The 27302-nt window shown below is 44.7% G+C and overlaps 1 protein-coding gene across 1 annotated transcript in view; it reads right to left on the minus strand.

The window, feature by feature from the left end:
* Nucleotides 1-1434: 1434 nt before the first annotated feature.
* LOC149371762 (gamma-aminobutyric acid receptor alpha-like) overlaps nucleotides 1435-27302 on the minus strand; it is a 75414-nt gene continuing 49546 nt past the window's right edge. Inside the window, exons 4-11 of the mRNA XM_089566052.1 lie at nucleotides 23175-23242; nucleotides 22070-22290; nucleotides 18517-18599; nucleotides 17826-17960; nucleotides 13091-13246; nucleotides 11367-11527; nucleotides 10172-10360; nucleotides 1435-7708 (exon numbers count right to left, since the gene is read on the minus strand). Of these exons, the coding sequence (XP_089422178.1) occupies nucleotides 7337-7708; nucleotides 10172-10360; nucleotides 11367-11527; nucleotides 13091-13246; nucleotides 17826-17960; nucleotides 18517-18599; nucleotides 22070-22290; nucleotides 23175-23242 (1385 nt within the window). The 3' untranslated portion in view covers nucleotides 1435-7336. The remainder of the gene's footprint in view (nucleotides 7709-10171; nucleotides 10361-11366; nucleotides 11528-13090; nucleotides 13247-17825; nucleotides 17961-18516; nucleotides 18600-22069; nucleotides 22291-23174; nucleotides 23243-27302) is intronic.

Here is a 27302-nt window from a genome sequence, read left to right on the forward strand (position 1 = left end):
AACTCAAAGTGTTTCTCTTTGACATTCCTGGGAATGTGTGTTCTATACTTACGATGGCAAGTTTCTGTGTAAGGCTTATTACCTGCTCTAGTATTTTTTTTTTCTCGTTGAGCAGGAGCCGTCTTTTGTGCTATGGATTAAGAAGCAGAGAATAAAGACTGTTGTTGTTGTTCACTCCTGGCTCTTTCTTCTTGTACGAGGGGTTCCTGCCACTTGCGATAGATAAGTACATGAGAATGTCAGAGTGTGAAAAAAAGCTACTGAGAACACGCAGCGTGTACAACAAAGAAGACCAGTGTTTATTGGCCACCTGAAGCTTGTAATAACAAACAAACGTGCTTACTGATGAAATAACACGGTGTTTATTTAGTCATTTGTGGTGCTGTATATTGCCAACATGTGAAACATATCAAAGGTGACCTAAAAAAAGAGAAAAACTCACTTCAGTTGAAGCAGCCAGCAGCGAGTCGTCTTTGCAGGCTCGTTACGTATATCGATCCTATACGTGAATAATTTGCTAGAGAATATATTCTTCGTGGGCCGACCTTTCGATAAAAAATCAAGCAATTTTTGGAAAAAAATATTGCCAGCCACATGCGCATCTGCACAATTCCTCGTAAATTTCCTACCCACACGCCTTCAGTGCTATTCCACCTGGCAGATGTATGTAGCCATGTTACATTTACCCATGCAAACGCATCTTTCAGTAGGTGTATGGTTATCTGCCCACTTGTCCAGCACACCCGCGATGCGCGTCTGGCGACTCTCTACCGACCATAATGGCAGTGAAAGCAAAGAAGGACTTTGGTGAGAGTCCTAGTCTTATCGCACTCGCGTGTGAATGACTAGTGATACTGTTGAACATAGCATCTGCTGCAGAAAATAAAAAGCAATTTAAGGCGTATGGGTGAGTGCATAAACAGTTATCTGATTGGTCTTTTACCACCTCGCATTACTATTCGTGAGTGCGCCTTTGCGAGGAGAGGACCGGAGGAAAGCGATGCCTTTGAACTGCAGAAGGACGTTAAATATTCGCGGGCAGATTGATGACAGCTAGACTAGCAGGCCAGGAGAATGCGGGCCAGAACAATTTCCACGCCTACATTTTCCTCTGCCTTCTTTAACTTTCAACCGCCCGTTTTTGTGAGGAGTGCAAATTTACCGTCGTATGAAGCCATGCCACCAAAAAGCCTGGTTTTAAATCTAGCAGTTCCAAGCAGCTTCGTAGACAGTAACGGCCGGCGACTGGCAGCCTCGCGTCAACCAGTACATTTTAACCGGACGTTAGACAGAGGTGTAATCGCAACCTCTGTGCGCGTGTGTGCCCGTGTGTGACAGGTGGTCGGTGGCCAATAGTAGGAAACTAGTATTTCCTTTTTTATGCCGCCAACCGAATTTCAGAAAAGGGGGGGGGGGGGGGGGGGGGGGCTTGTCTGCAGCCCAGCAAGCCACACCTTTGATGCAGCCACAGTTCACACCTGCATGTTCCTCCGAGAATTTTTATTCTGGACGTTCGGAGAGGGCGAAGGCAGAAATACAGGAGGAACGTAAGGCAACAAACTGCGGGGGAAAAAAAAGGAAACAGCGCGCTACTAAACCTGTGGGGGTTAATGGGCGCCTAACGTCTCTGCTCGCCCAAAGATCCGCTCCCAGATGGACGCCGCATCACCTCCCGGCGCGAGACGAGCCCTCGTCGTCATGCCACTGGACCACTGAGAGGATGGAGCAAGAGCGCGCACGATCTGCGTGAGATGACGGTGCGTGCCCGCGCTAATAGACCGGAGTTTCTTCGCCCCGCCCCCCGACTCAATTAAAGGTCAATTTTAGACACCGTGAGATGTGCCAACACCCCATTCACCACGAATGATGTCTTTCCTCAAATCTACGACGCTTTCTTTGCCATTTAGTTCCCCCTTTCTCCCTCTTTTGCTTTCTGTCACTTTTTTTTCACCTGGCTCATTTGCATGCGTCGCTGGAGGTATTAGCTACTAATGAAGCCGCACTGCACTTCTGTGCTTCACTGCGCACTGCTCACTCTCTCTCTTCCCTTCTGTCTCTCCTGCAATTTGGGTTCTTCGGACAACCTGCGGTGACCATAAATGAACGTGACCAGCTTGATTAAATTCCCCGCCACTAAGCTCTAGCCTGAATTTGTTTACCAGATATCGATCTAAAAGAAAGCGCTGCTGCGGGAAGGTGTGCTGCCACTACGCACGTTTCGGCCAGTGTTTCGCATGTATTTCATATCTGCTACCTAATTATATATTAAGCCTCAACCGGGCAGGGTATGGACGAATAAGGTAGATACTTTGCCGTCTCGTTATTAAACAGAGCATTATGCAAAATTAAAACGCATCGACAATTATCTTCTCGGCGTCGCGAGATCCTATACGTATTCTGCAAACTTTTGCTCATAGCCGAACAAAAATTACGAAAGAAAAAAAGAGACTAACACACTCTCGGAAATCCAGACAACGCTCCTGTAGATACAGCACTAGTTCTAGTGGAATTGGTGCCTGCGTGTTTTATTATGCTCAGAGTTCTTCAATGGGACTCTTATTTGACTCAGACGCCTAGAAACAGAATAACGCAATAAATATGCAAGTAGACAAAGTCAACAAGGCGTTTATTTTTTGGTCACCTTTCTTTAATAATAACAGTGGTACAACCTCTGCATCATATGCTATTGGGGACAAAAGCTTCCATTACGAGCGGATTGCGATCTAGATGCGCAGATGGCATGTCCTCCAACGAATGTCCACTTTCTCTATCACATGCGAGATAATGCGAATCTTCATTCAGAATTTGGTCTCGAACCGGCGGCTGCTAACAAAACGATGCGCTTCGGTCGCCGCTCACGCATCCCGGAGGCTTTTGTCCCGAAAATAGCGGATTATGAGCTCCGCTTGTGTACTCCATGAATATTGCGCTCAACATTCTTGCTTCTCTCTGATAAGAAACAATATATTTGTTCGACTGGACATGACCGGCTCCTAGATATAAGTGTTTCTTTCGGTTACCTCCCTTCTGTTGGCGAAGGTTTAACTATAGTTATATTCTGGTATATACTAAACGGCTAATAAAATTCTCACAACTCTTCATACACCGTAACTACAAAATCGAGGACGGCTATTATGTTCTAACTGGACAGTGCAATGGGGATCATCGAATGCTTAGCCTGGAAATAAATGAATAAATTGAATAAGAGGCTTTCAAAGTCCCGAAGCGACTCGGGCTATGAGGGACGCTGTAGTGGAGTGCTCCAGATTAAATTAGACTACCGGGGGTACTATAACTTGGGCTGGTACAGCACAGTACGCGACCGGCTCTTTGTATTTCGCTTCCATCGAGATACAGCCCCCACGGCCGGGATCGAACCCCTGACCTTCCTGTCAGCAGCCGAACGTCAAAGCCACTGAGCCACCGCGGCAGGTCTCACCTAGCAGTGAGTATTATATGCAACAATATTGGTCTTTCATTCCCTTGTCTATGCCAAGGCTTGTATTTCACTTCGTGTAATGTACAACGGTAAGTTAAATGCTTACTATTACTACACGAAAATGGCTGAGCCGCCTCGTTAGGGCGAAACAGAGCCATCTTGTCTGACGAGTTGTGGGCTTCGTGCCGTTGGTAGCTTGTGCTACATGAAAGCAAAAGGGCAATGAATATATATTGTGGTCTTTGATGTCGAGCACAAAACAGGTCGAACAACTATGTGCTCTTTCTAGTTTTTTAGATAACAAAGTTCTATGGAAGAAAGAAGCGCTGTGCAATTTCTGGGCTTAGTTTTACACCGTTGTAATACGTCTCGCAATGGTTCAAATATTGCGTCAGCAGAACCAGCGTCAACAACAGACACCGGAAGACTTTACAAGAAACGCCTGCCATATTCTTATTTTCGCATGCTGAGTCTATACCCACTCTTTCCTAAAATCAAGCTATTAAAATCCAGTGACAATGCGGAGGTTTCTCTATCGGACCCAGCCAACGCGAGAACCCGGCATAAAGGTTCACTGGCTCACGCAGTGTCTTAACACCGTGCTAGAGAGATGACATAGAAGACCCATTGTAGAGATTGTCCACGCACAAACTGCAGCCGCGTGGCCAACATATTACACGTACACATTGCATAGGAATCCGACAAGACAAAAAAAAAAAAAGGAGTGCACCATATCAACTAACAACATGGTCACCGGCACTTCAGCACGAACGTTCATACCATGCCTGCCATCTTTAATCAAACTCTACCGCTGCGCTTCGGCCCAAGCTAAAGCTCAAGCAAAATGTGCTTCTGAACGTAGCACAGACCGTAGTATGTGGTTTTTACAGTGGGCCGAATGATAGCGCTCGCGTTATCACGCAAAGATTTCTAATATAACAGGGTTCCAGCGACCATACAGTAATTCACGGAATATTTCGGTGCATCCGCTAACGTCATAGCACCAACACTGAAATGATTTCACTGCAAGAAAAAGGATATTACCCTTTTGCGAGTGCTGATTAGCGATTTCTGCGACTCATTTCAATTTCAGGGTTTGAAGGACGCACAGTTGGATTAAACTGGTCCATTTTTAAAAACAAAATGCAAAGCCTAATCAGAAAATACATCGCTGTCAGGAAGATTCGGGACCGCCCTTGATCATACTGGTTTACGTCAGCTCTAAAGCGGCTAAAAAACAAAAAAGAAAAAGATATTTCAAAGCGGTGACATTCACTAACAGCTTACGCGCATAGCAAAGGTATTGTTCCCCATAGACAGGTTTTGCGCTTGCTACTAATAAAATTTGACCGTTTCTTCTTTTCATCAACACTGCCATCATTAATCCGCAGCAACCCGAAAGAGTTCTGGTGTATTATTAACCCGAAACGCTTGAGAGCACCTGCTTTTCTCAGTGGAAAAATCAGTAATTCATTTATCTGACTGCGATATAGCTGAGGCTCTAAGCTGTGCTTTCAGTGCAGTGTTTACTCGTGAAACCGATACCAGCCTCCCTTCCTATCCAATTTTAGACCACTCGATCATGGCTGACATACCGCTTGCACCTCACGGCATCACATAAATTATCAATTCGATGAAACTGACGTCATCTGCAAGCATTGAGAGCATCAAGTCAGAGGTTCTGAAACGCACAAAAGATTTAACTAGCGAAATTCTAGCGCACATCTTTCAGCAGTCTCTATCAACTGGCACAGCCTCTTAAAATTGAAATGTAGGCAAGCTTGTACCAGTCGCAAAGACTCAGGTAACCAGGCTCAGGTAACCCATATCGCCCCACCTCTCTCGCAAGCGGTCGCTCAAAAATTATGGCGCTGGTTATTTACTCTCGTGTCATGAATACTCTGATGCCCATCAAATTTTTTCATCCTAATCAGCACGGTTTTCACAAAGGCCTGTCCTGCGACACTTACCTCGCATTGTTTCCAAGCGAAATTAGTCCTTACTTAGACTTAAACGTCCTCGTTAATGCACTCTTCTCATATTTCGAAAAAGCTTTCGATAAGGTCCCCCAAAAGCGACTCTTAAAACTTTCGAGAAAAAATATGAACACTTGTGTATTTGACTGGATCAATGAATTTCTCACTAATCGCTTGCAGCTTGTTTATGCTAACGATTATTTTTCGAGCTTCGCTCAAATCGTTGCCGGCGTACCACAAGGCGCCGTACTTAGCCATCTTCTTTTTCTCATTCATGTAATGACCTACCCCACTGCATCTGCTCTGATGTCCGTCTTTTTGCCGACGACTGCTTTATCTGCCAATATATAAGATTATTCACATTTAAGCAGTTGAGAACTCACTAGAAACGGTCGAAGAATCGTGTCGCAATTGGCTAAATACTCTCAATTCGAACAAAACACCCATAAACCTTCCACAAAATGCAGTAGTATCCTTCGCATAACTACTTACTGAAAGGGATGCCGATCTCTTCAGTCTCCTCCTTGAAATATGTATAGGTTTTCACATTTCCAGTTGTATGAAATGGTTTCCACAGCTTATAAATGTTACTAACGGTGTGAACCACACTCTTGGCTTCCTTCGGCGTAGTGTAAGCCGAAGCAACTAGCATACGTAACCTTTGTGAGGCCTGAACTGGAGTACGCATGCGTATATTATGGTACCCGCATCACGATAACCTAATCGCTTTCATGGAATCGACTGAAAACCATGCAGCCAGATTTATCTCCTCTGCTTACTCTCGCGATACAAGGTCCATTATCTTAAAGTTAAAGCCTTCATGCAAGCCTGCGAGCTTGTCGCAAAATATCAAGATCCTGCTTGTTTCGTGAATTCCATCATGCCTTATCACCTAGCATCGCAGTCGCTATGCCAATTCACAGAACTTTCCGCCACATCTCCCATAACATTATCGCTTATCCACCACATGGCCGAACGACGACCTGTCTCAGTTCCTATTTTAAAGGGCAGTCATAGACTGGAATGATCTTCCCGCGGTCGTCATCTTTCACCCCAACCTCAGCCATTTCAAAATCGGCATCGAACAATTATTGCGTAAGCGCTAATACGATGGGTACCGACCCCGAGCAAAATCGTCCGTTGTCTGTTCGCGTTGTCTCTTGGCATTGTCTGTTCACATGGTGCGAGCACTCCGTCGCGTGGCACAGTCCGCTCATCGTTGTCTTCTACGTAACAAAAATCCGTGCTTTTCCATTGATTCGAATGTAGTAAACATTCTCTGCAGTTTTTCTGTTAATTATGTCTATGCCACCTACATGCAAAACCCCGCACCTCTGGGACCTCCGAGGTATTGCAAATAAATAAGTGCGCTTTTTTGTTATCTACCGCCAGATCACACCGTGCTCACGATCTAACAAAAACCTCAAACATTTATGCCTACGTCTTGCCTGTAGCAGCCGAACACACAGGGTCAATGGCGCGACATGCCTCGCTACGCGATGCACCATGCTTTTTCTAGATCCTCTGTTTTCATTATCTGCTTTCCCTGTGACTTTATTGGTCACTTACCTTAAAAACCACTGACTCGCCTTGCATATTCTTTCAGGCCATCGTTGGGCGCACGTCATTTTCACCCTCCCTCATTAATTCTTTTTCTATGCATTTTCTAGCAGTTCAAGTTGCGACATGCATAAATGTAGCGACGCCCACCAGAAGAGCGTGGCTATGACCTTGGTGAAGTCCCTGAGTAAACTGAATTCAGCTGTAGTTAACCTTGGGAACGCATCAACGCCGAACAGTACCCCAAACAGGAAACTGTGAACAAATAGCAGCGCCCATTCTCGCGCGCATCACTGAGCGTGCAGGTCGAGCGAGTGTGCAGATATCGCGCTCTCTGAGTGACGCGCCGGCAACGACGCCATCAGCTGTCCTCATCGCTTCTGAAGTAGGTGAGCCAGTAGACCGTGTTGACCACAATGAATGACAGCGGGAAGATGACCCTGGACACCCTGTCGACCTTGCTGACGCTGTTGATCCACAGTTCCTGGATTTGGCTGGACATCCTTCGCCGCGCCATCAGCGAGGGCATCTTCTGGCGCTCTCGCTGCGTGAGGCTCCTCCGGATGCGCCTCGAGCCCCCTCGCTGCGCGGGGCACGGAGGAGGCGGCGGAGGCGGTGCCTCCAGCCCACCGTTGAGCGCGCTTCCCGCTGACACCTCGCCTGGAGGCGTGTCGGGGCACTCGATGAAGGCTACGGTGGCTTCGGGCCGTCTTGATTCGCTGCAGTAGACGGCCTGTTGGGAAGGATCAGAGCACCGCTGGTCACATGTTTTCATAGATCATCATCATTAACCCCATTTATGTCCACTGCAGACAAAGGCCTCTCCCATTGATCGACCAATAGCCCAGTCCAAGTACGACAACCCTATTCCCGTAAACTTCTTTCCGCGGCGTCACAGGTCTGACCGCCCCACTTTGGTCCTTGGCCCACAGCTGCTGAGGACTAGGGGCCGGGGATAAATTGGTACATACATATATGATGGGGTGGGCAAGTACTAAAAGACGTTGCCTTGTATAGAATAATGAGCTGTGTTGAGGAAAAAGCGTCGTCTTTTACTGTTATTTTCTTCTCTATTTATTTTACTATCTACGCTCGGCGCTTCTGCCTATAAGTTGGCCCTCAAAACACGGTCATCTGTTAAGCATCAGTTAGATGCAAGACCCATCACCAAGCATGCAATTGCGTAAGCAAGAAGTGAGCATATAGGAGAATATATACACTCCAGCTCCGGGGTTTGAATGCACTGCCAGTCACCAACAAAATACTTTGATGCAGATGTTGACGTAGCAGCCTCAGAAGAGGCAGGCAAGTGAAAGGGCCAACTCCTTCGGTTAGCGATTTGGGCGGGCTCATTTCATACTCCAGTCGTAATTTTGGACAGGTGGGACAACATTACCCAGCTGCAATATCCGTCTCGATTTATTCATTCTTCCTTATTTCTGCCTCGACTGACATATCAAGGCAACGATAACAGCGTGCGGCTTGGTACGAGCGCAGTGCAGAGAGATAAAAACTAAAATTAAACTGCGATACTGTTTGTAAGTTATTTTGCCTTAATTATAATGGCATGCATTTCGTAGATGGTAGCAGCAGAGTGTTTACCGCATCTGATACGAGGAATTACAAGTTCAAGGCGTTGTGTAACACATATCTGCACTGAAGTGTGCGAGCAACCGCTCCAGCAGCTCAAACACGAACAAAAATCATACTGGGCTTGCCGTAGCAATCTCACGTAAGCGCTAAAACGTCAAAACGAGGAAGAGTGTGTTGTATTCTGGTGATATTCCTTCTCGGCTGAGCTCACATAAAATTGCAGTTACGTAAACGGCCCCGGCTGCTATAAGGGAATCATGATGAAGGAGCCATGCAAGCCAGCTACGTGTCGTATATGTCTTTCCGACATCTGGCCTGTCAAGGTTTTATCCTGCCGTTGGTCAAACATGACAACCAATGCCGTGAAACCATCTCTTTGAGCGAGCACAGTAGACACGCTACCTGAAAAATTCTGAGCTGCTGGCAACATTGGCACGCTGTCATACCGTCACTTCGCACATACACAGCCATGCGCTTTGAAGACAATGCTACTGTTTTTTTTTTTTATTCTGTTTAAACGGATAGATCCTTTAAGAAAATATAACTAAGCGCTTCGGCCCCACAGAGTTTCTCAATATTGCCTAGAGAAAAAGCAGGCGGCTCTGCACTTCGTCCACCATGGAGAGGCGCAGGAATGCCGGGAATATAAGGTTTCGCATTCAGCTTGCCTATTGTTAAGCATGAAACATAGATTCAGCCTTAGCAATGAGACTCTTCTCGCGGCAAATTGGCAGAAATGCTGTGGGAGCTTGCATACCAGCCTAACACTATAATTAACAAATTTATTGAAACGTGAAAAGCGCACTATTAAAATAATTTAATCAGTACGCATAGGAGAGCATCGTGGCGCAGATACACATTCCGAAGCAGAATTTACGTTTTCGGCCCAACGTTAGCCAAGCTAGAAAATTGACCTCGTCTTCCCGGCGTTACCGAGGCGGATAAAGTGCTCTTTAACAAACTCGCATAGACGGTGGCGCCAGCTTTCTTTCTAGATAATACTCAACGTTTCGGTCTCCACGTTACAACTGCTGTGAGAGAAAAACCGAAACGGCGTGGAGAACGCTGAGGGCATTAGCACTCCTCGTTCGATCCACTCGCTCCCTGAAGATGAAAGAATGGACCACGTCGCGAAAAAGGGGATCCTCTTTTTCTGCTACCACGGAAGGTTATGATGCGGGCGGAAATGCGCTAACTGAGGCTGGTTCCACGGCAGAATGTATGGCTGTATGGCTAAGCCAAAGCTATGACAGGTTTCGGTGGTTCAAGCGCTATGTAGGAAAATTTTGCTCTACAATTTATGTTCTTAGCCTGTAAGCTCTACCGGACTAGCGCACGTTTTCAATTCTTGTTTGACCATGCTTGTTAGAATGTTTCTATTGTCGCAACTTTGGCCTGTTAAAGAATAAATTTTTCTTCAGAACCAAAATTCTGTTTCCACTTTGGTCGCATTGGTTTTGTTTGTGTCACCTGAGCTTCCACTGTACTCACACTGGGTTTAGGACTTTTCAAATTGCCTTTTGTAACTTTTTGCTTTAAACCCACCATAAAAGCAGCTGGAAGCAGGGTTATTCATTTATCGTGCGACGCAGTAAAGACCTACGTTGGTTGGCAACGCCATCATCCTCTTTGGGTGCAACCTCGGACAGTGGTCGCCAGCGTCTCCGTAGGGGGTGGTTTCTAACGGTTGCTGCTCGTCACTTCCGCTCTCCTCCTCGCCGCTGTCTTCTGAGGAAGCCTTAAGGCGCTGGGCCTCCACCTCGGGGCAGTAATAAAACTCTCCACTTCCAACCTGCGGTGGCCAGCAAATATTTCAACAATGTTCTTCTGCATTACAAACAAAGTGCGTCTGCTTGCAGCACACATACATACACGGTACAGCTCACTAATAACGACCACAGAACGAGCGCTTGTTTATTACGAACTAGAGTGGTGCTATCATCACAATAGATATTAGGGTCATAGGACTGCGTCTCAAATACAACTGACAACTACGACTCCAATAATGGGTCTCCAATAATGTTGGGTCTCCAATAATGCAAACTTGTCACACCAGGCGAGGCCAGAAAACGCAGCGAACCTCCGATGATGCAGCGGCCAAGACATTTCAAGTAAAAGGAACATCGGGCGGAAGAAGGTGAGGCAGGAGGAAGTGTATGGATTGTTCATCGTCAGGGTAAGTGCGCTAAGTGTGTTTTGAGTCAGGTTAAACAACGCAGACAGACCTGACAACGAGGAAAGCCAGGTAGGCTATGATGTGGCGTGTTAGGTCCCACAGGGAATTCTTGAGTTTTGCGTCGGGTTAAACAACGTAGACAGACCTGACAACGGGGAAAGCCAGATAGGCTCTGATGTGGCGTGTTAGGTCCCACAGGGAATTCTTGAGTTTTGTGTCGGGTTAAACAACGCAGACAGACCCGACAACGGGGAAAGCCAGGTAGGCTATGATGTGGCGCGTTAGGTCTCACAGGGAATTCTTGAGTTTTGTGTCGGGTTAAACAACGCAGACAGACCCGACAACGGGGAAAGCTAGATAGGCTATGATGTGGCGCGTTAGGTCCCACAGGGAATTCTTTGTGTCCGGCGGATGTATTTCTTGAATGGCGAGAAAGGTCAGCGGTAGCGGGTGAGGATATGCACAGATGGTACGAATTATCAACTGCCGGTCGTGTAGAGTAGTAAAAAAAATGAACCTTCACTGCCCTAGCATGCGAACAAAGATCATGTTCTCCGTTTTTTCTTGTTCTTTTCAATATTGTACTTGACTTTTGGTACCATCCCTGACAAAAGAGTCTCACCTTAGTGAAGTAATGGACAATGGCGAATTCAACAATAGTGGCGAAGACAAAACCGAAGCCGATGGCCACGTAGTAATCTAGGGCAGTGCAGTAGGGCACCTTCGGTAAATCGTTCCTGCTTTCCAGTGCGAGGAACGTCATCGTCAGGATAGTTGTCACACCTGAGAAAAGGACAGAAGAAAGTATAGCGTTAGTGTACTCGGAACGAGAGCGTAGACTTTGCACATTGGTTAGTTTAGAGTCATCTGAATTACCTTTCCCAGCTTAAGGCCACCCGAGCACCCACAAGTTTTTATTTTTCTTTCTCTACAATGAGAACTGACTGAAACCTTCATTAGGCAGTCAGAAGAATTTTCATTATCAAAAAATGTTCATACTCAGGTTGACGTAAGTGTGCCGATGATATTCGCAAGAGTGTCGCAAGACAATGGTGGCCGCATTTTGTTATTTTTGTTCTCTGCCAGGTCGTAAACTTCGGTTTAAATTTTATTCAGACAATAATTATTTCAGTAAAAGTAAACAGCAAATAGCGCCAAGTGAGCAATCTCGTTTTTCCTTCATTGTAGTGGAATATTTATCCCAGTTATCCCAGAGGTCGCCAAAAGTGTTGCCTTCTCAGACCAAGTGGCTTCAAAGCAGACAGATCATATGGGAGATCTACCATTCGGCTTGACGAATGCTCCACTCGAAAACGCAGTCACCTACCTATATTCATAACACTTGCACTTCTTTTTAATTACAAGATTTCCAACATTGCATACGTTGAAGCTAGGTGTATACTCTAGGTAGCTGTGAAGACTATTCTCGTGCAAGTAGTGAAGCAGGCTTCGGCTCCTACTGTTTTTCTTCATTCACCTAAAGAGGCTTTACTCCCTTGTCGCCTGAAGTCCTGCGTCCTTAAGTAGTGTAGTCCTTGAGGCTTTTGTCCTTGAACATGTCTATAGCAGGACGTCAACTGCAGCATCAGGCGTTTAACATTTCGAGCATGGGCTATGCCTTTCGCCTTCTTGAGAGCAGCGTCGGTGAATGACCGGCGGAAAAGGGCTAGGGGTCGCCCCATCCTTCACCCTTCTAACGAATACTTCCACTAGTCTAGTTAAACTGCGATAAGGGGAAAAATGCTCGCAGCATTTAAGACAAAGCTGCTGGCGGCGACGTCAAGCTCTGTCTCTCCTTCTTTTGCTGCGGTAGCGAAATGTCTTGGTCTGTGTGTCTGTGTGAAGACTTGCGTCACCTCAGGGTCCGGAGGATGCCGTCTCTGGAGCATCTTTCGGTAAAAGTCTACGAGCCTTCCACCCCCCCCCCCCCCCCCTACCCATCAGCAGCCCACGCAACAGTGGAACGAAAAAGCACCGGGGAAATCAAATTCAAAGACGCAGTGGCACGACGCTCAATGTAAAAGCGAAATTGCTATAGTAATATCACTGTAACCGCATATTTGTCGCATCACAGCGTATGATCGCCTGTGCACCTGTTTTTATTGACATTAACATGCTATGTTAATGTCATGTTAACATGACATTAACATTAACATGCTATGTTAAAGACATTAACATGCTATGTTAATGTCTTTGGCGCCTGCCAGCGGCACCTGCTACCGCTTCTCGCAGAAAGCAAGAAATTTCACGAGAACTGACAACAGCATGCACAGCACGCCAGTAATGGCAACAGTGAATGGAATCGCAGAGTGCGCCACGGATGCCATGCGATGACCGCTTGCTTACCGAGGGCGATCCTGTCCGCGGTAGCTTCGCGGTTAATCCAGAAGGAGACCCACGAGAGCACCACCAGCAGGGTGCAGGGAGCGTAGACCTCGATCAGAAAGTAGCCCATGTGTCGCTTCAGCTGGAAGCTGACGAGCAATGTGGCAAATGGTCCCTCTGCGAACACAAAGACGCACTCGGCGACGGGGCTTGCTTACGCACCGGGACAGTAGTTACACGTCAGTGGCATATGGTTCCATTTCGAGGGCTAGAAAACACACAGTGTTGCTCTCGGGCAATTTTTTGTATCCCCTCTGAAACAAGCAAAACCCAGTCGACGTCGTGTAGAGCTTTACAACAAAATTTACTCAGCTTTTGCTCATTCTTTGTTCTTTCTTTTTAGAGCCTCTCGGAACTAGATAAAAAAAGCTACATGCGACAGCCTCGCAATGGCAATTGGAACGAAGGAACGAAAAAAAAATGGCAACCGAAGTCGCCAGTAGTCGGAGACTGGCGCTTTCGCCAAAGCTTGCACCTGTCTCCTTGTGGCGGCAGCGTGACATCTGAAATGCATTTATTCCCTGTTTGCGCCACAGGGATGCAAAGCAAAGACACAAGGGTAGCACAGAAAGCATTTTTTTTTATATTATCCGCTTGTCAGTAGTTTTACTGTCAAATCTCTGCTTTATTTGTGCCTTCAGGAGGGGCAGTTTGAATGCATGCTGTCATATGTGCCTAGCACGCCGGGGAAACAAACGAATTTTAGTTTCATGAAAAATACAGAGCCGCGAACGGCAAAAATCAAACTGTTGACATTAGCGTAATATTTCTCTTGCATGGCCTACCTGTTTAAGGTTCGTGCTCTTGTTACTCTAAGCTGTTCATTGCGTGACGATGGAAAACTCTCAAGAGGATGAATGTAAGAATGTTCCTTGCATGATGTTACTTTTCGGCCAAATGTAGTACGCTCCAAGCCATGCCAGCTCCAGTAGCCTTGGACAAGGCGTCCATAGCTTGGATACTACCGTAGCCTGGTTCTGTCTCGATGCACATCTTACAAAGCTGGAAAGCTGAAACCCCTTGGAAAACACTGCAACTCTTTATGTTTATAACGCTACACGAAACTTTACTGCCATGATCTCCCCAGCACGCAGTTTATACTGGTTAAATATGAGCCTGCCTTGCAACAATAAATGTCCAGATATGGGGCTAGGCTACTAGCTCCTACATACTTTTATTGTAACCTCCACAACACACTACTTGTAGCGAACGAATACTAGACAATCAATAGCCTATTCTTTTGAATTTAATTTATTTCCATGGGACATGGTGGGGACGAGGTAAAAATCTGCATTTCGCAGCTTGACTGAACCTCACCCCCTACAAACAACACTGGGTCACGCGACAAAGTACCTAAGCACAACCTAAGCAGCACAAAATAGGTGGACAAATACAGCAAAACATTTCAGAATTTTGACAATAGAAAGTTCTGCTACGCTCGTTAGCATAATATCGCTTGCTTTGCGTTCTCTTATCAGTGCTGAACATAAGTTATAGCTATAGATATCTTCCACCAGTATTAATGCTGACAAGAAAGTGTTCATCTGTATTGTTATCATATGGCGAGTTTGTTATAACTCTTTAAATTTTGAGTTGTAACCTTGCAAGTTTTGTATGCTGTTTAGTGTCGTTCTCCAGACGATAGCGCAGTAACATAGGCAGGATAAAAAAAGAGAATTGTAGAACAGCAACATTACGTTTCTTCGGGGAAAAATCTTTGAGTTTGTATAGAATGTCCATCACGGACGCAAGTTGGTATTATCTGTAATCTACGTGCTTGTTCCAAGACATATTTTCAGTAAATACAACTCCCAAAGTACATAGTTCAGTCTCGGTCTCTATCACAGTGTTGTTCAAGCCGGTGCAACGTGCTTTCCTTTAGCACGAAAGATAATCGTTATTGCTTTAACGTGAATAGGTAACAAAGAGTTTTCTTTGGCCCGCGCAGCAAATTTGGACAACATTGAATTAGCTATACTAAACAGTTCTTCGCCGGTATCAGAAACACAAAAAATACTTGTGTGGCTGGCGTAGGTCAAAACCTTAGCCCCGGCATCAATGTTAACAACGTCGCTCATGCGTATATTGATAAAAATGGTCCAGTAATGCTGCCCTGCGGTACCGCAAGGTTTACCTGTGCTTTATATAAAGAAAATCTATTCGCATGAAAATACTGAAAACGTTCAGAAAGATGTCATTTGATTAGCTCTAGTGGTTTGCCACGAACACCGTATAATGTTACTTTTTCAAAAAATAAATTTCGGTATAAATAGTCAAAGTCATTGGTGAAGTCAGTAAATATGCCTAATACAAAATTCCTCACTTCTATATCCTTTAGCAAATATTCCTTCTGATCCAGTTCAGCAAGTTCTTTTGAACGAGATTTATGGAATCCATATTGTGCATAGCTTATGAAGTTGTATTCTTCAAAGTAAGACTTATTGCTCACTGAAATTACTTTTCCAAGACTTTTTGAAAACACGGGTAAGATGAGAAAATACGGGTCAATCCGGCGGTAGTTATTAAGTTTATCGCGATCATCCCTTCGGATGCAAGCTTGATTTTCGCTAATTGCATATATATAGAAAGCGTACCAGAACTGAAACAAAGGTTAAATATATGAGCCAGAATTGGTGACATAACGTCGAGAAGAAACATAACAGGCTTTATATCTGTATACCCTATGCATCGCCCGCACTTGAATTTTTGAGCTGCATAAATATTTCGTATACTTTACAGGCGGAAGCAAGAGAAAGAAATAAGCTGTTACAAGACTGCTTGTCAATTGAATGGTCATTGCCATGTCGCAAATAGGGCACTGGAAGATTTTTGAAATGGTCACTAAATGTTAAAGCGGCACTATGTACTGTTTTACCATTTATCGTGAGTTCTTGAATAGAAGCTGATACGTATTGCTGGCCGAGTAGTTTGCTAAGGCTCCTCCAAGTAAGCTTGCTGTCTTCTTTCATTGCGCTGAACGAATTGTCCAGGTAATAAACCTTACTTTTTTCTAAGTTCTTTGTTCAGACTGTTTCGATATTTCTGGAACTTCTTGGAGTAAGACAACATCCCATATCTTTAAAAACCACAAATAAATCATTTTTATTTTAATATTGGCCAACAAATGTTTATTCATCCCAGGCTTCTTGAATAATTCGAACACATATTTTTTTTAAAAGGGAAGTGCTCGGCATATAGCTGTGCAAACTTGTTCAGAAATGGCTGGTACGCAGCATTAGGGTTGGAAATTGCCAACACACAGGACCAGTGAACCACCATCATGTCATTGTGAAATCTGCCTAGCTTGAAGTGTAAAAATGGTTGGCATATGATTTCACAGTGTCGTAGCTTCTTGCAACTTGGCACAGAGAAACATCGAGAGGTGGTCACTAAGACGAGACTGAAGCCACGACACAGCTGGAATTATAACTGGTAATAAAAAGATGAGGCAAAGTACAAAACTGGTTATGCATCTCGTATAAACTTAAATTCCTTTACAGGAGTAGAAGGTATAACCATGTTGATGTTTAAATCCCCGCCACAAATGATAGTAAGTTTGTTGTCATTTGTGAACCTCAGCAGGAATCCGAAGAATTCAAAGAATGTTTTTAGGTTTCCTTCTGGCGGCCGGCATACCGTAGCGATCACCTTTTATTAGAAGGGATACACAGTCCTCAAAAATCTGTAGTTTACTGTGTAAAAGGCGGGATAAGTTTATAATTTATCCCCAATTTTAACCACATTGAAACTTCTCCTCCTCTCCCATATTTGCGATTAAGGCTGCAGGTCTTGCAACCAGACATATTGAAACAATCATCCGTACCTTTCTACTAATTAAGACTCTAACACAATCACACTAAACTCATTGTTTAGTTCCGTGAGCAAAGTAGGGCTGGCAGTTTTGTTTCAAGCCGACTGCATGTTAGCATGATGTAGTTTGAAAGAAGTGTCAGCATGAATTTCAATGAAACCGTTAATACTATTAAAGGTTATGTATTCGTATGCGGCCATAAAAACAAATGAAAAGTCAAGGTTCATCAACGTCGACCTTATCAAGGCCCCTCCAAGAGTGAATGCGCCAAATCGGCCTCCCCGTCAACTCGTCCGACATAGATTCGACCGTTTCGATGCCAAACAGAACCTCGTTTGATTTAGCCCATTTCTTGCCTATAAAAGTAGAACCTTAAATAGCTTGGTTAGATTCTCTTGAATATAGATTGGAGATAAGCTACTCCTTAGGTCACGCCTCTTCCGAAACCGCTCCTCTCTTGTTTGTTCTTTCGAAAACAGAACGATAATGCTTACTGTCTTTCCAGGTTTATCCGGAAGATGGTGAATGGCAAGGATGTCATCATGACTCAGGCTAAAAAGCTTTTAGTATTTCAGCTACATGCTTTACCTTTTGAACCGGTTTTTCATCATCTGTTTGGCTTCTCCATTCCAGATCGTTTAACTGTTCTTTCACAGACTTAAGTTCACACTGCTCCCGAAGCTGAGGGACCTGTGCCCTTTTTTTTTCAGTCATTTAATCTCAGCTTCATGGCGTGCAGGTACGCCTAAGATCTTTTCAAATTTATCGGACGAATCCAAAATCTGCTTTATCTTTTTGCCAGAACGTCTCAGTATTTGTGACGGTGATGCATAGTAGAAACTCCCGATGGATAACGGTAAAGTGACATATCGATTGGCTTCTCACCTTTTCTGGAATAGTCACTGATGTTATCAGTGGGCGTTCGAACAAGGTCAAACTGGTTCAGCTTCATGTCCGATGCAATCACCACACGCCGCTTCGGGTTCCAGCGAAACATCACCTCTTTCGCTGGATACCCAGCTGAAGAGATAAGGAGAGTGACGCACACATAAGCCAGCACAGAACTTGTCGTTTTATCTTTTTTCAAAAAATAGTGTCGCTTTCTTTTTAGCTTTCCCTTCTGATAAACTCTGTAAACAGGAGCAAAGTGAGGACTCATTTACATCAACTTTTGATCTGAATCCTATTCAAAGTTCAGTTTTAAAAAAATGCGGAATAGAGTCTAATGACCTAACATGCATCACTGTCTTTTCACTCATGCCGAGCTCTCTGTGTACAGATATTTATTTCAGGTCATTTTGTAAAACTTGTACAAAATTAGCATAACCAAACTGCTAGCTACTTTTTCTTTCCAGTAAACACCACAAGTTTGCTCTAACCGTCGTGGTGAAATTTTATTAGTTATTTCAAACTGTAAAGCTGTACATAAATGAGAATTTCATCCGTTAAATCATTTAACTTGTGAAGGCACTCTTTTACGCCTTGATACAAAGCTCAATTCGACACCTTTGCCTGTGGAAGTCTTATTAAACTTGGGCGAAAAGAAAGCGTGTCTAGAAAATTCCTCAACACTTACAGCTTCCTATCCGCAGTGGACAGCGCTGGGTATCCATTGGAAATTTCTCCAAGTTCATGGGACAGCGGGCGCTCACGGTGAGCCTGGGAACAGCGAAACAAAATCAAGCCTATGGTTATAACTTCGTCACCTTTGTTAACAGTGAGAAACTTACATTCGAGGAGAAATCAAGTCGAAAATAGGGCAGTCACTCTAACTAAAATATTTATCCCAACTGGATAAAGGAAAAACGCACCCTGTGATGAAGGCGGCTTGCACAACATGAAAAAAATAATAAAATAGGCGCCAGAAATGAAACAAAGTGCGTTCAAAGTCGGCAGGAAGAATGGACAGTATTTTATTAATAATGTTCCAGCGAATGTCCTGACGTAAAAGCGCATGCTTTTGCGTCATCCAGAGACATCTGCATTTCGTGCTAAGCGCCCCTCGTTCTCAGCCAAGGATCGCCATTAATCTTGGAAAAGGCAAATGGCCGATTGCAAGTCACTACAGTTCCAGGAACGCAGCCGCTCATTCCATTATGCCACATCGGGGTAGCGCTGGCGCCAGATTTCTGTACACTGTGTAACCACGCGTCACTTCAACGATGCACGACTGAAGCACTTCGTCTCTTAGCCTCCCGTTTTTGCTGCAAAACAGCAGCAAATAGCTCTGCTCTTTATTCCCACCAAAGGCGCTAATGCCCCGCTAGAACTTTGCCCTTAAAAAAGCCAGCGCTGCATCGCAGCACTCTTTGGCTCGGTTAAGATGTTTGTCCTGGAAAGATGCATGCCGCAGCACAAACCGTTACCCACTCTTCGTTCTTCTACCGCCACTGTGATGAAACCGTCCACTCGGAATAAGAGAGCTTTTGTATGGCTCCGAACCATTACGCGTTCTTGTCGACACTTTCGGCTAGCGCCAGTTGAGAAACGGCTTCTCCCGTTATCGCTTCCATTCACTTTGTCATTTAGGACCGTTTTCCGAAATTCCTTTTCTCTCTCTGTCTCTTCATACACTTCAAGGGTTGGTCCAGAGAACATGAGAGGAAATTTTTAGGGAACTTGATCTTATGAGCAACAAAATATCTCGTTTTTTTATTAGACTACCAACCAGTCAAACGGTGCGAGTCATCCTGCTTTCTTCCGAGAAGAAAAAGTTAAAGAAACCTACTTCTTAAACATATCCATTTCAGATCTAGTGCTTTCAATAAAAGGTTCAAGGACGTACCCGCGCCTATTATAATTTAGATGTTCAAAATGAACAGCTGGCTGTGATTGCATTGTCGAAGCAAAAAAAAAAAACTGCCATTCACGATAGGGATTCGACTAAGCTGCCTATTCACAGCAAATCTGAGTCAGAAGTAAAATATAAACCTCGAATTTCAGACCTATCGTAAGATCTAGGGGTTAAAAATTTTTGGTCTAAATATTAAGCTCTCTTTAGATTCGAGCCTTTCAACTATGCGAGAAGTTAAGCGTAGTATGGCCCACGTTTTTCATAACCAGTAAATGTTCTGTATAAAACCACCGTGTCGCACCCTTCAGAAATTGCGCTGATGCTTTAAGAAATTACTGCGGAAATATACATTAGACACTTCTGTACGGGCATAAAAGCTGAGCTTCCTAATGTACTTGATTCCACAATTGTTGTTTCCCACTTTCCAAAACCTGAATATCCCACTGCTTTTACAGCGCTATCTCTTATGTCTCTTAGAGTATCACAGAGTATTCTTGTGTACCAACTCCTGTGCTTAGATGCTTAGATGTAGAATCGCCCCCTCCCCCCCCCCCCCCCCCAAAGAAAAAAAAATAAAAATAAAAATGAAACTAATGCCACTGTGATGTTTGATAGTAACAGCCGTTGTGGGATTCATAACGCACGACTCGCCACTAACTAATCGTACACTGACAGAAACACTCTCTAACAGCGTTCATCATCCAAACTGGAATTGAAATTTGATTCTAAATGCCTGCTGAAAGTTATTGATTCCCGTCACATTGGCTTCGAATCCTACTCTGAAAGAGCCACTACAGGTATGTTAAAGTAAGAGCTAAACTTTGTTCTTTGCGAAAGAGGTTTGGTTTATAGTTTGGTTTAAAGGGGTTTAACGTCCCAAAGCGACTCACGCTACGAGAGACGCCGTTGTGAAGATCTCCGGAAATTTCAACCACCTGGGGTTCTTTAACGTGCACCGGCATCGCACAGTACACGGGCCTGTAGAATTTCGCCTCCATCGAAATACAACCGCCGCGGCCGGTATCGAAACCGCGTCTTTCGGGTCAGCAGCCGAGCGCCATAACCACTGAGCCACCTCTTTGCGAAAAAGCACGTGGATGCACTACCATTTTAGTGATCAGCGAGGAACATAATGCACAACTTGTTTCGAGCCCTAATTCTGGCGTAACCCTAGACTCGTCAAGCATCGTGTCAATTTCTCGATCTCTTTTGCCTTTGGACATTTTTAAATAGTGTCCCGAAGAAGACGAAGATGGCAGTGGCGCGGGAAGGGGCTCATCATCATCATCATCATCGGAGCGCTCCCGTTAGGCCCGCAGCCATTAAATAATCTCTTGGCCATCGCTCATCGCGTCCCATTCTTCAGCTGGCCACCAAGTAACAATATTTGCCCCCCTCACCCATCAAACACCATCATTCATTGATGTCTTATTTTAGGGGAGCAGGCAGCTGCAGTGGCAACTTATTGCGCCTCCGGTCTCTTCATAAAAGGTATGGTTATAAGGGAGTAATTACTCATTGGCATCCACCCAAGCGCAGCCATACGGCTACAAAGGAAAGCTATACAGCTTTCTCAGAAACTTCGTAGTTAAAGAAAAATTCGTCCTGGTCCGGGGTTCGAACCCGGGACCACCGCTACACCGGAGCAGTCGCTCTACCAACTCTACTCTACCAACAAAGGACGAATTTTTCTTTAACTACGAAGTTTCTGAGAAAGCTGTATAGCTTTCCTTTGTAGCCGTATGGCTGCGCTTGGGTGGATGCTAATGAGTAATTACTCCCTTATTACAAATTTACTCCACCTTGGGGGATTCCCCTAAACATTTGACCATAAAAGGTATGGTTATGAAGGCTCCTTAATTGTGCCCCTGCCACAGCGTCTACCGCGGCGTCCACTAAACGCCATGGCTTCTGCCTTAGGTAAAAGGAAACGCCATGGAAAGAAAGCATTCTTCATTTTATGCTAGTCGTCAGGACCAGCAACTTCGGAACGATAGCGGTACGAGCGGCTTTCTCCGGAGTACAATGTGTTGCCGTCGACACCGTATAATGTAGTACCGGAGAGCTCCTGCATCGCCAGCTACAAACGAGAATGTCGCCTAGGTATGTTTCAGCCATTAGGGACATGCGGCCTACAGCATGTCCTCATCCGCTCCCTAATCCTTGCCTAATGTCCCTAGTCGTTCTCGAGAAAATGGAAACTTGGGCCACCCGGTCCAATAAGACTTGGAGTAGATTCACTGATAGGAAAATCGGGCGTCATGCACTGCAACCATCGCCGTTGATATTTCACTGTTCCAGGCAATGTGAAGAGGGGAATTTTTTCTCGAAGTACCTCGACGAGTAGAGCACCGTGCCGTCCTGTGCGAGGCGAACGAACTTGTTCGGCTGGGTGATGGTGTGCAGGTAGGACTGCTTGCCGTTCAGGAACGATGTATCTGGACGCCATATCTTCTGCAGCATGGATATGGAGAGAGTCATGGATGACATTGAGCCACGAAACGCCAGCCTGCGGTCCATCCAGCTTTGCCGAAAGTAGCAATCCATGGAGTACGACTGCAAATTAATCGCAACATACGCTCACATCAATAATGGCATCCACAAATAAAGGGTTAGAGCGGCGCAAGAGGCGGACGAAACAATAGCAGAGTAACGATTATCTCTGGAATGCCTAAGCAAAAGGAACATGAGAGAAAAATCGCGGGGTTCCAGTTGGTCTCTAAAGGTTTCTACACTGCGGAAATGTAAAAAACTAGCAGATTTGTTAAGAAATTTAATATTACTGAAAAAGTAATATTTGTTGATAGTGATATTGTCTGCGTGTTTAGCGGCAATAACACTGCGTATAAATAGACATATCCCTTCAATAAACAAATAGCAAAATTAAAACCACGTCCTTGCCGAATAGTGCAGCAGTCGAACCATGCAAATTTTAGCCTGTTGTTGATGTTAGCTTTTTCAGTGAATGGTTTTCCAACAGGTCTCCTGGGCCCCTGGCGGCTGGCGCGGATATTTTAATCCATTATGTTTGTTAAAATGCGGCCACTTTTTGAGATATCAACAAACATGATTGCTCTCATCGATCACTTAGTTTTGCGCTAGTCACTTTGTATTCTTCGTTCGGTACCTTGCAACATCTCGTCACAACTTTTTCGGCTATCTCTTGGACGTAAAACTTGTTCCTGGGATGTAAAGCGGTGTTTTAGGAGTTGAAAGGAGTTTTAGACATAACTAATCCACTCATTGTTGCATTGCGGCATCCATACGACTCTGTATAATACAGTGTGCCTTAAGCATCTTACTACATCCGCCTGGAACAGTTTTGATTTCGCACTTTGGTAGGGAAGGCTAAACCTTAACACCCGCTGAAAAAGCAGTAACATCATTTTTTTGCGCCATAATGAAAACTGCAAACTGCAACTTTGTTCCTATAATCTCACCATGTCAACTTCAGACACCGGTCCCATGCTGCGTACTTCGATGTCAATATAAACGTCCGTTGGTGTATCTAGAAGAAAAAACGAAGTCATCAGTTTTATCTTATAGATCAGCCTCATTTCGTTCCTTTAGTTGTCGAGGGGTGGTAGCAAAGTTGCAGTTAATATATTATGAATAGCACCCGAGTACACTACATTTTTTTTTTTTTAAATTTAGTGAACAAGACAATTCTACCTGCTATAAGCATGACAGCTTTCTTTTTTTCTATCTTTCTTGCCTTTAAGTCTCGTTGATGAATGTGGAAAGTCTGTCTCTATAAGCAAGTACGTATAAACTGCACACAGCCAACTTTCTACCCATTTGAGCATCACTAATTTCTCAGCGGCCGATTCCTACCAATACGTCCATACGGTATAGTAGCGAATGTGTAGTAATATGTATTAGTAAGTGATCAAAACGTTTCGTTAAATAATCGCGAAAATTACAAGTCCTTACACATGCATGTGACTGCAAAAATTCTAAGAAATTCTATTTTTTAATTCTAACGCGAAATTGCACAAAGCTCGACTAATCGTCGTTGTTGTTGTTTCCAAGGTTGTTTCCATAGTTTGTAATGCTTTACTCTTCTTGCAGCGACGGCAGATCGAGCGGGCGCGCAGGATAGCGACAGCCAACGGAGTCCTGGACTAAGGACAGTGCCTGAAGAGGATGGCGACCAACCATCAATCCACCATTTGTTAAATAAAAGTTTTTACTCCTCCTCCTCCTCATATAAAGAAAGTTTACTCCGAAATGCAGAGCTGCCTTTTAGTCCCCCCCCCCCCCCCCCCCCTCGTAGCCCTCGTAGCACGGCGGTAAATATCGGTGCTTTGTCACGTATTCAAGTGCAAACAAAAACAAAATAGTAAAAGCTTGTATATATCAGAAAATAGATGCTTAACCGTTCAGAAAGCGTTTACCAAGTTTTCAATCGCATTGTTTATCGAAACATTTTGTCCCTGCGGCTTGGACTGCATTTGTCCTAACTTTTTCCCCTTCTCTGGCGCGCAATAGCTATTAAATTCATTCGTTGTTGTTTGCAGTGACGAATAAAAAAAAACGCGTGATTGTTTGAATGAAAACGAGTTATTTTCACGGCGTGGGGACTAGAGCACTTCAAAGACAGTTTTTTTTTTTTAAAGGCTAAGTCTAAAATCGACGTCTAAGTCTTCGTGACGTCTTCGCGGCGGATACGCTATATGAAGAAAGTCCAGAGATTTCAAAGTAAATACTTAACCTCACCAGGCCCATTGACTGTAAGACCGGCTGCAAGTTACTGTAAGCACTGCACTTCAGAACTGCATTAAGCCCACAACACTGACGCCACTTTGGCCAGATTACAATAATGGCATTACAAAAAAAGTTTTCGACAGTCTATAGAGTGTCTATAGACTTCTGTCAGTGTATACACTGTCTATAGGCAAATCTTAGAGAACTGTCTATAGGCAATACAAATGCCACAGACAGTCTATAGAAAATCTATAGATTTATGGCCGTACACTTTTAGTAGACTTTTGTCTATTGGCAGTCTATAGAATATGAATAGACTGAGAGCAATATCTATAGAAAGTCAATAGAGTCCATAAGAAGTCTATATACTGTCTATAGACCATTTTTGTAAGGGTTATTCTTTGAGCCAGCACAAAAATCTTTTTGCTGTTTGGAAGGGAGAAAACTGTGTTTCACTCCACTGTGCTGTGTACGTTTGCGAAGCTACACATCCTAGGAGGTTTAGCGACAAATTGCATTTGATTAATCATCGTGAGAAGAGCAGCAGCATTTTCAGGCCACGTTCACGATCGAACTAAGCAATTTCTTGTCTCATGAAAAGAAAAAAAAATAGAGAGTGAGAGCAGGAAGGGCAGAAGAGGTTATCGGGCTTCGAGGCTGCCGTCTGACGACCTTTGATCCGCAGCAGCTGTTCCGCAGATCGGCTTCCCCGGCCGAAGATGACCCCAATAATGTGTTGAATAAATAGGGAAGCCATATTTTAGATGCGACCACGTGGAACACGACTTCGCTTAAATATAGGCCCCCTGGCTCCTGCCAGCTCAAGAAGTGGTCGCGCTAAAACTTTTCTCACATATACGCATACGGGCGCATATTTTAAAGCCGACGGCGTCCTTTAATCGAAGTTTAATGTACGCTTTTTGCTCGGCTTTTCTTGGTATTTCTGGCGCTGTGCACAGTACCAAATACGTCCAAAGTCACCCCCCTCCCCCCTTTTTTTTTGAACAAATATTTTGTACGATTATCTTTGAACGAACACATAGTCAACACTAGCCGTGCCCCCACCCCATGTCCAACATTCTCGGTCGAAAATTTTCAGAACTGGGAAATTGTAAAACACTGTTATGGAAATATTGAAAATAATGGCCCATTCTTTTGATATGCACCAAAATCTTTCTTTTAAAGCGTTTCCACCGATCGCATTGAAGAGTTAAGACTGCCATAAAAAACCAATGGGGAACGCTTTTGAGGATACCAAAGCGTTAATAGAAAAAAAATATACAAGACTGCCGTCGGGTGACCTGCGGGTATATTGATTGTTATATTGAAATCTTACGTTATATGCAAAAATTGCGTTCACAAACGGTTTTCCACTCAAAATTCTTTTGTCCAGAATGGTTGGGTATGATCCGGCTAACCGTACCGTCCTCGTTCAGCAACCGACAACTTACAGCGGGAATTTTTAAAAGTATATTTCTCTTCCCTTCAGGGATAGCAAAGCTTGCTTTAAAGAAGAAGACCTCGCCGCCGGCAATTTCTAAACTCGCGTGGTATTTGTCACGCTGAGAAAAATGACCACGTTCCAGCATCCTTTTCCACCTCCTCTAACGGCTTGGATCATTTACATTGGCGTTGCTTCTGTAGTAACTCCCCTGGTAGTCTTGCACGGTGCACATACATCCTTGCGGTGCCCGGCAGGGAGGAAAAATAAAACACGCACGAATGGCAACCAAATATTCTTCTCATCTTTTCGGTTTTCTCCGGTTTTTAAACAAGTCACAGCCATGCTTGCGGCGAGGCGTTGCTCCTGCGAGAGCGAAGCTCGCATCATCCACGACAGCGCAGTAGTGGCGTCCCGCAGAAAACGACACTTTTCCTTCGTACCGTTTCGCGTTGTTATACTGTGCCCTGAGGACTGGTAAGGTCATAAAATACGAGCAGAACGAATTGTTCAGCGTTTAGCGTGTCAGTATTGTGCAAGCTTCGTTGCATCCTTAGGCTTTCCTGTGGCTTCAGTTCAGTTTTCTCATTCAAAGCAGGTCTGATCATTTCAAGTGAAGCGCTCCGTGCACATAGATGGCCGGATAGTCTGAGTGCTGATAATTCCACTCCTTTTCGCTCACGGTTTGGCGCTGAGGCGCCACCCCACCCGCGTTATCATCGGCATCAGCCAGACAGCGCAGTGGCTGATAAGAGATTATTGAATGAAAGGGAGTGATATAACGCGCCAACCCAGAGCAGTTCAAACTCGTTGGGGGGTAGCTTCCAAAAGGAAACAGGAACGGCGTCCTAGCGGCACCCGCACGCGCTGATCTCTCGGCTAGCCCCTCTGCTGGTATCACCGCACCTTCCAGCATAGCGCCCTGAAGTGCATCTCACCATGCAACTGGCCGGGAAACGCGCCGAGAGGTCACTGACGGCGGCATGTGACCTCGTCCCTCAACTTGCCCGCATTTTCTTTCTCATGTACAGGATTTCCGGCCTGCGCTTTCTCACTGACACGGGGGCCGAAGTCAGCGTGCTACCGTCCGCCAAGGCTGACCGCGGTTCCAAGCCACCAGGAGCTACGCTCCGTGCGGCGAATTCCACCACCATCGCCACGTATGCTCTTCGTTCCCTCACTCTTGACCTTGGACAGCGGCGCATGTTCCGGTGGATCTTCCTCATCGCTGACGTCCATCAACCCATCCATCTCGTCCAACTAGAAATTTTTTCAATTGTCGTTTTAACCTGCCAGTTGTGAATAACGTGTACGGTAAAAGAACTATTGCCTATACCAGTGCTAAAATTTGGAACCAACTGCCAGTTAACTTAAAAACAGGTCAATCGTCAATCACCGAAATAAAGAAGTTTTTTCGGAG

This window comes from Amblyomma mixtum, chromosome 1 (genome assembly GCF_055824585.1).
Source record: "Amblyomma mixtum isolate Tamu chromosome 1, ASM5582458v1, whole genome shotgun sequence".
In the NCBI taxonomy this organism is placed as follows: domain Eukaryota; kingdom Metazoa; phylum Arthropoda; class Arachnida; order Ixodida; family Ixodidae; genus Amblyomma; species Amblyomma mixtum.